The sequence below is a fragment of the Erinaceus europaeus genome, chromosome 7 (genome assembly GCF_950295315.1).
Source record: "Erinaceus europaeus chromosome 7, mEriEur2.1, whole genome shotgun sequence".
Classification (NCBI taxonomy): domain Eukaryota; kingdom Metazoa; phylum Chordata; class Mammalia; order Eulipotyphla; family Erinaceidae; genus Erinaceus; species Erinaceus europaeus.
In genome coordinates this window covers 15,818,619-15,832,815 of record NC_080168.1, presented here as the reverse complement: position 1 = coordinate 15,832,815, position 14,197 = coordinate 15,818,619, and the positions used below count along the sequence as shown (strand labels likewise).

Here is a 14,197-nt window from a genome sequence, read left to right as displayed (position 1 = left end):
GTGTGAAATGTATCTTCCAACTCCCCACCCAGGTGGGGAGCAAGGGCTTGAACCCAGGTCCTTCCACATGATGTGTGTGCTCAGCCAGGTAAGCCACCACTCAGCTGGTCTCTCTCACTCTCTCCCCTCCCCCTCTCAATTTCTGTGTCTATACAAAAACAAACTAATAAACAAAAAACACTGCTTCACTTTTGGCTTTCGGGAGACTAGCTGGAGTAAAACAACGTGTTAAGCCCGAGGTGCCCGCAGAAGGTGGCCACTGCGCTGCGGTGATGCAAAGGCACTGCGTGCACTGGGTGTGCATGTTGGGAGAGGGGGCTCACCGGTGTGCAACAGCATGTGGCGGATGAGCACCCTCTTGTGGGCAGTGGCGAAACTGCACTCGGGGCACTGGTGGATCTTCTCATGGGCATGCATCTTGCCCACGTGGTCCTGGTAGGCCACCGGATTGAAGGTGGCAAAGGGGCAGAAGGGGCAGCGCAGCTCCTCGCTGCCGGCGTGGCCCTGCTTCTTGTGCTTGCGGAAGAGATGCTTGTTGGAGCAGGCGAAGTCGCAGTGCGGGCAGTGGAAGGCGTAGTGGCTCTTGTGGTGGGCCTCCATGGCCTCGGCCGTGGCAAAGAGCAGGGGGCACGAGTGGTGGCGGCATTCCACAGCCCGGGCCCCATGCGTCTCCTTCAGGTGCTTCCCGAAGGCCTTGCGGTCAGGGGCCGAGTAGCTGCAGCCTTCCTGGAAGCAGCGTAGTGGTAAGGGCTCGGCCGCGGCCGCCGCCGTGTGGCTCTTGAGGTGCTCCTTGAGGGCCTGGCTGAGGCGGAACTCCTGGCGGCACACGGGGCAGGTGTAGGTGTCCGAGTAGAAGTTGGAGATGTCCTCATGCATGCTGGCCATGTGGCGGTTGAGCGCGTTCCGCTCCACTGCGCTGTAGTGGCACAAGGGGCAGCGGTGGGCCTTCTGGCCCAGCTCCCGCAGCAGGTGCGTCTTGAGCTTGCTCTTACTGGTGAAGAACTTCTGGCAGTTGGGGCACTGGAGGCTGGGGTCCGGGAAGTGCAGGTGTAGGTGCTCCACCAGGTGCGTCCGCTTCTTGAAGCAGCGCTTGCATTCCGGGCACATATGTGTCTTGAAGAGGGGCTCGGAGCCGGAAGCCGCATCTCCTGGGATGGGGGGGGGGGGTGAAGCATTGAGAGAGGGTTTCTGTGTGGCTAGGCAGGTGGTACAGAGGATAAAGTTCTGGACTCTTAAATACTGAGGTCCCCAGTTCGATTCCCAGCATCACATGTGCCAGAGTGACGCTCTAGTTCTTTTTCTTTCTCTCATTAATCAATTTTTTAAGGTTTATTTTAGGGTGAAGACAACATAATGGTTATGCAAAGAGCTTTCATGCTTGAGGCTCTAAAGTCCCAGATTCAACCTCCCACACCACACCATAAGCCAGAAATGAGCAGTGCTCTAGTCTCTCTCTCTCTGTATCTCTCATTAAGATAAAATATTAAAGATTGGTATGGCTATCACTACATCTACACAAAGATTTAAAAGATCTATTTTGTTGTGGTCCGGGAGGTAGTGCAGTGGATAAAGCATTGGATTCTCAAGCATGAGGTCCTGAGTTTGATCCCCGGCAGCACATGTACCAGAGTGATGCCTGGTTCTTTCTCTCTCCTCCTTTCTTTCTCATAAATAAATAAATTCTTTTAAAAAATATCTATTTTGTTGACTTTTTAATATTTCATTTCTTTTATCTTTTAATGAGAGAGAAATACCATAGCACTAGTTAGCTTTGGCTTATGGTGGTGTTGAAGATGACCCTGGTTTTCAGGGAGCCTCACGTATAAACATGTTATCTTCCCAGCCCCTATTTTATTTACTACAGTAGAGAAAGAAGGGAAAGAAAGAGAACTGAGCATCACTCGGGTACACGTGATGCCCAGAAATGAACTCAGGTCCTTACACTCAAGAGCCAGATGCTTTATCTGCTACACCACCTCTTGGGCCGTTGAGAGCATCCTAGTAAAACACTGCGACCTTTCTACAACTGCCATTTCAACAGTGTAGTGCCAAAGAAAACCCAAGAAATTCCGAGAGAGAAGCAAAATCACGAGGGTTTCTCAAACTTCCTTCTTCCCATGCTCAATAAGCAAACCCACCTCTAAAAGAACTACAGGGAAAAGAAGGGCCAAGAAGGCAAATGCACTGCTACCTACTTCAAGCACTGGCTCACTGAGCTCTAGATGAGAGAGCTGGTAGCCAGGGAGGTTAAGGCCTGGTGAAAGAGCTCATATGGGTAGCGCACTGCTTTGTCATGCACATGACAAAGCAGTGCTATAGTCGCTTTCCATCTCTAAAGCAGTGCTATAGTCGCTTTCCATCTCTCTCTTAAAAAAAAAAAAAAGCAGTCTGGGCTGGGTGCTGGCATGTCTGGCTGAGCGCACACATTATAGTGTGCGAGGACCTAGGCTCAACCCCCGGTCCCCACCTGCAGCGGGGAAGCTTTAGAAGCAGTGAAATAATGTTGCAGGTACCTCTCTTTTTCTCCTTCTTCCCTCTCAATTTCTCAGTCTCTATCCAAAATTACATATATATATATATATATTAAAAGCAATCAGATTTTTCTATTCACTGGATAGTAAATATGCTCCCTGTGGAATGGGTATCAAATGCTGTTCTACTGACTGGGAAGCAAGGCTTTGGGAAAAGAAGGAGAGAAAGGAAGTAAGGAAGAAAGAAAGGGAGAAAGAGAAAGAAAGGAGTCGGGGTGGGGGTATAGCATAATGGCTATGCAAAGAGACTTTCATGCCTGAGGCTCTCAAGTCCCAGGTTCAATCCCCGACACCGCCATAAGCCAGAGCTGAGCAGTGCTCTGGTAAAAAAAAAAAAAAAAGAAAGAGGGAGTCGGGTGGTAGCACTGTGGGTTAAGTGCACGTGGCGCAAAGTGCAAGGTCCGGTGTAAGGATCCTGGTTCGAGCCCCCCGCTCCCCACCTGAGGGGGATCGCTTCACAGGCAGTGAAGCAGGTCTGTAGGTGTCTATCTTTCTCTCCCCCTCTCTGTCTTCCTCTCCTCTCCTCATTTCCTTTTGTTCTATACGACAACAATAATAACTACAAGGACACAAAAGGGAATAATAAATATTAAAAAAAAAGAGAGAGAGAGAGAAAAAAAGACCCCTCTTCCTGCCAGACATGTCAGGGTGGAGTGGGATGAACCTCTGATCTGAGCCATAGCTCAGAAAACCAAGGCCCGAGCCTCAGTGCCAGGCTGCCCACAGTCCATTCTTCCCAATGCTGCCGAGGCTCAGGCCTCACCAGGCTGTTACCTCCTATATGCTGGGCTTCTGGGCCTTTCTGGGGGTCCCTCTGGGTGTTTCTCTCCTCTTCTTCCCCCATGTCCTCCTCTTCAGCTGACTCCTGCCCTGGCAAGGGCATGGCAGCTTGCTCCGAAGGTGCTCCCTCTCCCGGTGGCAGACTGGGAGCTGGAGAGAGATGAAACAGGATCAGATCTCCATGAACCAAGGACAGCACTGAGCTCCTGTGCCTCCCCTGCCGGAGGGAAGCATCCCCCCTCCCCAGTCAGCATCAGGGATCTTGGGATCTGAGCACACAGATTCACTCCCGTTTAAGACAGGCACAGGGAGTCCAGGAGCTCAGCTGCCGGTTCTTCTTCTAGCGTTTGCCCTTCTTCCATAGCCAGTCAACAGCGTCAGGTTGAGCCTGATGTAAAGTAATATCCTTGCTTACAGTAATTCAAAACTCAGATAGCATTACCCTCAGATGCCTAGAAGGCAGGAGATACTGAGAGATAATGAGGCTACTGGAGAAGGAGTAAGAGGCTGAGGAAGGGGCTGGGCAGTAGCGCATCTGGTAGAGAGCACGTCACCATGCACAAGGAAGCACGCTCAAGACGACGGGCCCCACGTATGGGGAGAGGCTTCACTGAATGGTGGAGCAATGCCATGAGTATCTCCTGTGCTCTGTGTCTCTCACTCTCTGCATCTCACCTTCTATCAATAAAAATAAACAGATCAATTAAGAAAGAAAGAAAGAAAGAAAGAAAGAAAGAAAGAAAGAAAGAAAGAAAGAAAGAAAGAGAGAGAGAAAAGAAAAAGAGGCTGGGGCTAGTTGTACCCAGTTAAATGCAAGGGCCCAAATTTGAGCCCCGCTCCCCACCTGTGGGGGGCTGGGGGGGGGAGAGCTTCACAAGTGGTGAAGCAGGTTTGCAGGTGTCTGTCTTTGTCTCTCCCTCTCTATCTCCCTCTCCTCTCTCAACTTTCCTCTGTCCTATCAAGTAAAATAGAAAGAAAAAAAGAGGCTGAGAGATACAGAATGGAGAAACTAGATGTCCCCCCATACCCCCTAGTCTAACTATTGGTGGCTCAGTTCAGCTGAGCATATCCCAACCTCTAACCTGATGGTATATGTACACAATGGAATACTACTCAGCTATCAAAAATGGTGACTTCACCGTTTTCAGCCCACCTTGGAAGGAGCTTGAAGAAATCATATTAGGTGAAATAAGTCAGAAACAGAAGGATGAATATGGGATGATCTCACTCTCAGGCAGAAGTTGAAAAATAAGATCAGAAGAGAAAACACAAGTAGAACCTGAACTGGAGTTGGTGTATTACACCAAAGTAAAAGACTCTGGGGTGGGTGGGAGTGGGGGGAGAGTACAGGTCCAAAAAGGATGACAGAGGACCTAGTGGGGGTTGTATTGTTATGTAGAAAATTGAGAAATATTATGCATGTACCAACTATTGTATTTACAGTCAAATGCAAAACATTAATCCCCCAATAAAGAAATTTTTAAAAAAGAAAAAGAAATCAGTAAATTATACATAAATAAATAATCCTGGCCTCGCCTATCCTGCTTTCTCTATTCCTTCCTGCTCCACTATTTACCCCATACCCTTCTCCTGAGACCGAGAAGAGTAAAGATCAGTGAAGCACTGTTGGTATGCTTCTAATTCTGCTTCTAAAACCCCTTCTGTTTCATTGGTTTAATCCCCCCTGCTTAACACTGTATTTTGTTTACATAACCACTGTTAACTAAGCACTGCCCTGCCTGCAGGGCATTGGTTTAATCCCCACTGGTTCATGATGTCTTTTTGCTCCACCCCCTCTCCTAGTACACCTTGATTTGCACCAGTCACTTTTCCCTCCACCCTGTCTATGTCACATCCTGTTTCCACCCTACTTGGCGAGTATATATATAAGGACAGGACTGTGATTAGAGATAGTTTTAGATAGCTTAGATTGCCCTGCGTTCCACATGAATAAAGCACTACCCTTGACACTTTCTTTATAACTCCAGTCTCTTCCTACCCAGTCCTGCTTGTTCTAAACGGTAAGTGTCTCCAGGCAAGGTTACAGTCACTTCTACCTTTTGTCTTCAGAGTTCAGCAATGGATCAGAAGAGAACACTGGCTCAGTAACTTCAGGGCCAGTGTGTCTCAAGCCAAACTGGACTCAATGTCACCGAGAGAGACTGCGCTATCTCACATCTTCTGACAGGCCCAAGGATTTCTACATGCTTTCCACATGCCATCCAGTCATTCTGTCCTCCTCTTCGAAGTCAGGATTTGGGAGTTCCTTGGACCTGTATACACTCCTGGCACTGGAAACAACTGATTTTCTTGGCCCAGGGAGATGGCTCAGTGGCAGAACACCTGCCTTGCATGTATGAAGCCCTGGGTTCAGTCCATGGCATCATATACAAACAAGAAAGGCAAAACCAAACAGGGGGTGGGGGAGCTTTATTCTGCCATGGGTCATTTGGATATTTATAGTATCATTCTCAGGCCCTAGAAAATTATCAGCTTAAAAATTAGCACTTAGGGCCAGACAGTGGCATACCTAGTACATCACGCGTAACAATGCCCAAGGACTCAGGTTCAAGCCCTGGTCCCCACCTGTAGAGGTAAGGAGAGGGGCACTTACAAGCAGTGAAGCAGTGTTGCACTCTTGTCTCTCTTTCTCCCTCTATCTCTCCTTTCTCTCTGCCTCAATCCAAATTAATAAATAATAATAATAATAATAATAATAATAATAAAGCACTTAAAGGGACTGGGAGGTCTTGCACCCAGTAAAGTGTCATAATAATAATAATAATATAAAGGGACTGGGAGGTCTTTCGCTCAGTAGAGTGTACATATTGCCATGCAAGAGGACCCAAGTTTAAGCACCCAGCCCCTATCTGCAGGGGGATGGTTCATGGGTGGTCAATCAGTGCTGCAGGTGTCTCTCTCCCTGAGACACCAAATCTTTCCTTCCTTCTTTCTTTCTTTCTTTCTTTCTTTCTTTCTTTCTTCCTTCCTTCCTTCCTTCCTTCCTTCCTTCCTTCCTTCCTTTATTTATTTATTAACCAAAGCACTGTTCAGCTTTGGCTTATGGTGGTGCGGGGGACTGAACCTGGGACTTTGAGCCTCAGGCATGAGAGTCTGTTCACATAACCATTATGCTATCTACCCTCTGCTCACTTTCTCCCTCTTTAAATTCCTCCTTTCCTTCTCATTTTTTTCTGTCTCCAAAAAAGAAAAAGAGAGAAAAGAAAAGGAGAGAAAAGAAAAGAAAAGGAGAAGCTGCCAGGAGTGGCAGATTCACTGTGCAGGCACCAAGCCCCAGTGATAACCCTGGTGGCAATAATAACAACAGCAATAAGAAATAACATTTGTGGTCCAGGAGGTAGCGCAATGACAAAGTATTGGATTCTCAACCATGAAGTCCCAAGTTCAATCTCTGGCAGCGCATGTACCAGAGCGATGTCTGGTTCTTTCTCATGAATAAATTCTTTAAAAATAAATAAAATTTGGGAGTCGGGTGGTAGCGCAGTGGGTTAAGCGCAGGTGGCACAAAGCGCAAGGACCAGCGTAAGGATCCTGGTTGGATCCTTCAGCTACCCACCTGCAGGGGGGTAGCTTCACAAGTGGTGAAGCAGGTCTGCAGGTGTCTCTCTTTCTCTCCCCCTCTCTGTATCCCCTCCTCTCTCCATTTCTCTCTGTCCTATCCAACAATGACATCAATAATAACTACAACAATAAAAAACAAGGGCAACAAAAGAGAGTAAAAAAAATATATAAAAATAAAGTAAAATTTGAAAAACTAAAAATCAGCACTTAATACTGCTATGAATAAAAGCTAGTTGCCTTGGCAGGCCCAGGCCAAATGATTTCAGGCTGTATATGACAGAGCAATACTCTAATCTGTCTGTCTCTCAAACAATAAAAACAAAACTGCCTCCCTTAGCAGACTGGCTGTGGCTGCGTTCCAGGCAGGGTGCTGCGTGAGGTAACGGGCCTGGACCACATACCTGGCAGTAGCTCCTGGTGTGGGAGCCCCTGGACCGCAGACAGGCCTCCCGGTGTCCCGGCTCCATGGCTTCGTTGATGCTGCCGGAAGAGTTTGATGTTGGAGCCGGTGAAGCTGCAGTGCTTGCAGTGGAAAGGGTAATGGGCCTGGCGGTGCAGCTCCATGCCCTGCTGGCTCCCGAAGAGCAGGGGGCAGCCCCGGAAAGAACAGGGCACAGGTACCACTCCGTGGATCTGCCTCAGGTGCTGCTGCAGCCCCTTGCGTTCTGTGGTGGAGAAGGCGCAGCCTGACTCTGGGCAGGAGAAGGCGGCAGGAGAGCCCCGGTGAATCTTGAAATGGCTCTTCAAGGCCTGGGGCTGGGCAAACTCCTGTCTACACACTGGGCATGGCAGGGGGCTGTCTGGTGGGCTCTGGTCCTGGAGGGGGCTGGGGAGTGTTAGGCTGCTTGGGGGCAGCTCTGTGGAGCAGGGTGGGTGAGAGACGCCCTGCTCAAGTTGCGTGAGGGGCTCAGGGCATTGGTGCAGGGCCAGCAGAGTGGGCTCTGCGAAGCTCTGCTCACAGTGCTCACAGAAGTACACCTCCACCACCTTTACCAGGACACCTGCAGGCAGAGAAGAGCATGGAATCAGGTAGAATGAAAGTCATGGCATTAGCTACTAACAAAACATAACAGTAAATCTTAACATTCGTGGAGTGGAGATGAGCTTTAGTGCTGGTTATACAACTGGATTATAAACCTCGCCTAAAGCCAAGGGTGATTTATGTTCTGATTCTCAGCGTTTAGTATAAAATAGGTGTGTAACAAACATTTGTCAAATGAAAGCAACAAGTATTAACCCAAACCCACAAAGTATTAAAACAGGCAGTATATTCCACCCACTTTAAAAAAAATATATATTTTATTCATTTATTACTGAGAAAGATAGGAGAGAGAGAAAGAACCAGACATCACTCTGGTACATGTGTTACTGGGGATTGAACTCGTGACCTCATGCTTGAGAGTCTAGTGCCTTAGCCACTGTGCCACCTCCCAGACCACTATTCCACCCACTTTAAAACACTGCTCAGCTCTGGTATGGTGGTGCTGGGGACTGAATCTGGGACCTCCGAGCGTCAGGCATGAAAGCCTTTTTGCAGAACCATTACACTGTCTCCTATCAGCCCACAATCAGAAACTTCTAAGAGAAGAAAATGGCAATCTGCAGCGAAGATCTCCAATACAAATGGCAAAGAGCTCCTTTCAGCTTCTGCAGAGATTTTTCAGTAATTTGTAGAATGGACAAAAATCGTTTTGAAAAAAGCCAAATCGCATTTATAAGTGTTTTCGGGGCTGGGTGGTGGCGCACCTGGTTGAGCACACATATTACCATGTGTAAGAAGCCAGGTTCAAGCCCCTGGTCTTCCAGGGGTGAAGCTTCACAAGTGGTAAAGCAATGTTATGGAAATCTCTCTCTTTCTCATCTTCTCTTCCCCTCTCAATTTCTGTCCTATCCATAAATAAAAAAGAAACAGCATTGCCATTACTTAAGTAATAGGCAGGCTTTTGAAGAAAAGCTTGGGAAATGTACTTGTTTGGTCTTCTATCTACCCTATAAGGAGTGGGGACCTGGGGTTCTGCAAAGTCAAGACAATCACACTTGCTGGTCTGGGAGGGAGCACAGTAGATAAAGTATTAAGACTCTCAAGCATGAGGTCCTGAGTTCAATTCCCAACAGCACATGCACCAGGGGATGCTCTGGTTCTCTCTCTCTCTCTAATTAATAAATAAAATCTTTCAAAAAGGGGGGGGAGGCATTATACTTGTTAATGATGGAGACATGATTCAAGGCCAGGTGCACTCCATAGGTGATACTTTATTATTTGTTTAAACAAAAATTCAGGGGTTTTGTGGTTACATGCTTAGTTGAGTGCACATGTTACAATGTGCAAGGACCTGGGTTCATCCCCCTACTCCCCACTTGCAGAAGGAAAGTTTAATGAACAGTGAAGTAGTGCTGCAGCTGTCTCTATCTTGCTATTTCTTTATTTCCTCTCAATTTCTGTTTCCACCTAATAAATAAAAAATAAAGTGGTCTGGGAAGTGGCACAGTGGATAAAGCATTGGATTCTCAAGCATGAGGTCCTGAGTTTAATCCCCGGCAGCACATGTACCAGAATGATGTCTGGTTCTTTCTCTCTCTCTCCTATCTTTCTCGGTAATAAATAAAATCTTTAAAAAAATAAAATAAAAAAGATAAAGTAAAATAAAATAAACAACCACAAAAATTCAGCGCAACACACCCGTTAGTCTGAATCTTTGTGCATGTATATTTCTATAATACTGATCCCCAGGAGTGGAGTCACTGGTTATGGGGATGTGTATTTTTTAAAGCTGTTACACAGGTAAGATGACCATTAAGATTATACTAGTGTGGTGCAGAAGGTGGCTCCGTGGATAAAGCATTAGATTCTCAACCATCAGGTCCCGAGTTTAATCCCCAGCAGCACATGTACCAGAGTGATATCTGATTCTTTCTCTCTCTTCCTATCTTTCTCATGAATAAATAAATTATAATATATATATATTATAATAGTGTATACTTGCCTATAAATTATAAGGTTTATTATGTTTCCAGAACCTCACTAGGTATTACCAAGATTGAAAAACAAGTAACATCTTATAATTTTGGCTTTTTTTTTTTAAACTAGTCTGTAAAATTAAGCAGCCTGGGGGGGGGGGGTCAGGTGGTAGCACAACGAGTTCAGCGCACATGGTGCAAAGCACAAGAACCGGTGCAACAATCCTGGTTCAAGCCCTTGCCTCCCCACCTGCAGGGGGGTCACTTCACAGGCAGTGAAGCAGGTCTGCAGGTGTCTATCTTTCTCTCCCCCTCTTGGTCTTCCCCTCTTCTCTCCATTTCTCTCTGTCCTATCCAACAATAACAGCAGCAATGACAACAGCAACAACAACAAGGGTAACAACAAGGGCAACAAAATGGGAAAAATGGCCTCCAGGAGCAGTGGATTCAAGTGCAGGCACCAAGCCCCAGCAATAACCCTGGAGAATAATAATAATAATAATAGAGAAACAGCAATAGAGCTGATTTAAGTCGGGGTGGGGGAAAAATTAAGCATCCTTACTAATTTTATTCTTTTTTTAGTGAAAGATTTTTTTTCCCTTCAAATTCCACAAAAGGCTATCACCCCACTGCCCCTGGAAGGTGGCACAGTGAATAAAGCATGGGGAATCTCAAATATGAGGTTGAGTTGATCTCCATCACCACATGTACTAGAGTGATGCTCTGGTTCCCTTTCTATCTCTTCCTCTCTTTCTCATTAATATATATTTTTTTCTTTTTAAAAATTTTTTTAAGTAGCCTGGGAGATGACATAGTGATTAGAACTATAGGCCTGAAAGCATGAGGTCTCAGGTTTAGTCCCTAGCACTGTAATGCCAAACTGATTTTCTTATTCTCTTTCTCTGCTTCTCTCTCAATAAATTTAAAAAAAGAATGAAAGAGAGAAAGAAAGAAAGAAAAGAAACTTTTGCCCCTGAGGGTCAGGTCTGATTCAGTCCCAGGCTCAATCCCTGGCACATAAGCCAGAGCTGAGCAGTGCTCTGGGAGAACTTTAAAAAAAAAAAAAAAAAAAAGACTTCATTTGATTGTGAAACTCTCTGGGATTTAAGAGTACAAAGCCTCTCTTACACACTGTAACACCCCCCTTTTCTTTTCTATTATTTATTTTCTCTTTTATTGCCGTTTTTTTAATTGTTGTTGTAGTTATTATTGCTGTTGTTGTTGACGTTGTTGTTGGACAGGACAGAGAGAAATGGAGAGAGGAGGGGAAGACAGAGGGGGAGAGAAAGATAGACATCTACAGACCTGCTTCGCCACCTGTGAAGCGACTCTCCTGCAGGTGGAAAGCTGGAGGCTTGAACCGGGATCCTTATGCCGGTCCTTGCGCTTTGTGCCACATGTGCTTAACCCGCTGCGCTACCGCCCGACTCCTTTTTTTTTTTTTAACCAGAGCACTGTTCACCTCTGGCTTATTGTAGTGTTAGAGTTTGAACCTGGGACACTTGGTGTCTCAGGCAGGAAAGTCATTTGCTACTTCCCCGGCCCCATGCTCTATACTTTTAAATTTCTCTTATTACATAGGTTAGCAATACTACACGAGCAGATAGGTGAATCTGACTCAGTAGCCTCTGCCACTACACTATCCTGCCAAGGGAAGTGACGACAACTGTAGCTATAGGATGGGAACAAAGCATTCAGCAATAAGATAAAATGACGACAGAAATAGGAAGGATAAAGGAGGAAATCCTACCACCAGCACAATATAAACACTCAGCTCCCCACTCCTAACAGCGTACTTTAGATACACAAGAAAGTAGGGCAGGGAAATGACAGATTACCTCTGAAGAGCTCTGCCAAGCCAGGGTGGAGGTTGGGTTTCTTGCCTAATCCCTGGCTGTAGTTCCTGGGTGGGAGGACCACTTGGGGTGGGGGGGCTCTCTTGGACAAGGAGCAAGAATGAGCCAGGATGCAGAAAAGGTATCCAAAAGACTTTACCCTTGGAGCCCCACCGGGCATATATGAACCCTCAGAGGGAAGGATTCTGCCAGGAGCTTGGGAAAAGGTCACACACCATCTGGCAAGCCTTCGATGCACAGCTCAGAGTGCAGATCACAGCATAAAAATAGGGAGCTGCCTTGTGTACTCTTATTTCTACACAAGGTTCCAAAATAACATAGGTGAGACCTCAGTGCGCTTGTCCCTGGGCTCTGTCAGCAACTGGGCTTGTACCTGGGGTCTCTCCAGAAGCACCTGGGGACAGATTTCCAGCTACCGCCTCCACAATGATCTCCATGCTCCCCGCTTCTTCGCTTGCTGTGGCCTCCACCAGCAGGCAGCCTGGGTCAGCGGCCAGAGGGTTGGGGTTCCCAGCAGGACCGGGGCTCTGTACTGCCTCCAAGATTCCACGGTCAGAGAGGGGTGGAGGGATCAGAAGCAGCTCAGGGCAGAGTCCAGCCATCTCCCCAGTGCTGGTGGCTGGCATCATGGGGTCTGTCATCACTACCAATGAGCACACTGTGGCCTCTTATGTGCTGATCAGCCAAACAGAAGAGAAACAAAAGTTAGATGGCTTCTTTTTCTCATTTGGCATTGCCAGGGCCTCAAGTCGGCATGATTTCTCTGCTCTCAAACCATCTTTTCATTTTTTTTTTAATTTGTTTTTGTTTTTAAAAGTATTTATTTATTCCCTTTTGTTGCCCTTGTTGTTTTATTGTTGTAGTTATTATTGATGTCATTGTTGTTGGATAGGACAGAGAGAAATGGAGAGAGGAGGGGAAGACAGAGAGGGGGAGAGAAAGAGAGACACCTGCAGACCTGCTTTACCACCTGTGAAGCGACTCCCCTGCAGGTGGGGAGCTGGGGGCTCGAACCAGGATCCTTACGCCGGTCCTTGCACGTTGCGCCACCTGCGCTTAACCCACTGTGCTACAGCCCAATTCCCCACCTTTTCATTTTATTTCCGATTAAAAAAAAGTAGTGAGAGGAAAGAAAGAGACAACTCCACCACCTGTGAAGCCTCCACTGGTGCTGTGCCGCTCCTGTGTGGGTGTTGGGGCTTGAGCCTGGGGATTTAAGCCCAGGTCAACATGGCTTGGTAAGGAGCATGCTTTACCTAGAGCTATCTCCCAGCCTCTCATTCTTTTGAGTGACATTTCTTTTTATGAAAGAGGGAGAGAAAGACCAGAGCTCTCTGCTATAATGTGCAGTGTTGGGAATCTACATGGGGGGAGGGGGAGTGTCGTCCACATATGCAAGGTGAGTGTTCTACCTGCTAAACCACCTCCCCAGGCACAGATCTCTCCCCAGCTGGTGTGAGTGCACACCCCAGTTCCTGACCACATAGGTATCTCCATGTCTGTCAGCCCCAAAGAGATTTTCTTTTTTTTTTTTTTTTTTTTTTTTTACCCAAATTCAATCCCTAGCAGCAAATGCAACAGAGTGATCTTCTGGTCCTCTCTCACTAATAAATAAATTCTTAAAAAAAAAAAAAAAAGGGAGTCGGGTGGTAGCACAGCAGTTTAAGCACACATTGTGCAAAGCACAAGGACCGGCGTAAGGATCCCGGTTCGAGCCCCTGCCTCCCCACCTGCACGGGAGTCGCTTCACAGGTGGTGAAGCAGGTCTACAGGTGTCTCTCTTTCTCCCCCCCTCTCTGTCTTCCCCTCCTCTCTCCATTTCTCTCTGTCTTATCCAACAACAACAATAACTACAATAATAAAACAAGGGCAACAAAAGGGAATGAGTAAATAAATATTAAAAAATATTTACTTAATACAACAATAAAGCAACAAGGGAAACAAAAAGGAATAAATAAATATTTTTTTAAATAAATACAGCAATATACTTAAGGAATTAACCACATTTTTTCTTCTCATTATCTGTAATGATGTACAAATGGATGAGCATTTGTAAATTGTTATTTAAGTTTAAATTTGCCCCACAAGTGGAAAAACCAATGTGCAAGGTAAAATAACTTGCCCAAAATTCCATTAGTGGCAAATGAAACAGAATAAACACATAACAGCTAAAGTGTCTGCTGCAAAAAAAAAAAAAAAAAAAAAAAACTTCCTTTCTGTACTGGAGGCTGGTGGCTAGCACACCCAGTTGAATGCATACATTACTACACACAAGGACCCAAGTTTGAGCGCCCAGCCACTGTGCGCGAGCACCTGCAGGAAGTTTCATCGGTTGTTGCACTGTCTCTGCTTCTCTCTGTCTCTCATCCACTCATGTGCCAGCAATAACCCTGGTGGCAAAATAAAGTAAATCTATCTGCACAAATATCAAATCCATGAATGTTTCCAGATTCTTTTCATGTGAATGACTTGTTTCTGCCTGGGTTCCTA

The 14,197-nt window shown here is 46.3% G+C and overlaps 1 protein-coding gene across 2 annotated transcripts in view; it reads right to left on the bottom strand.

The window, feature by feature from the left end:
• The window catches only part of ZNF142 (zinc finger protein 142), a 30,406-nt gene that overhangs the window by 14,904 nt on the left and 1,305 nt on the right, over nucleotides 1-14,197 (bottom strand). For both annotated transcript variants that reach the window (XM_016187027.2, XM_060193881.1), the window contains exons 3-6: nucleotides 12,081-12,382; nucleotides 7,295-7,894; nucleotides 3,306-3,461; nucleotides 324-1,148 (exon numbers count right to left, since the gene is read on the bottom strand). In XM_016187027.2, coding sequence (XP_016042513.2) covers nucleotides 324-1,148; nucleotides 3,306-3,461; nucleotides 7,295-7,894; nucleotides 12,081-12,348 — 1,849 coding nt within the window. In that variant the 5' untranslated portion in view covers nucleotides 12,349-12,382. The remainder of the gene's footprint in view (nucleotides 1-323; nucleotides 1,149-3,305; nucleotides 3,462-7,294; nucleotides 7,895-12,080; nucleotides 12,383-14,197) is intronic.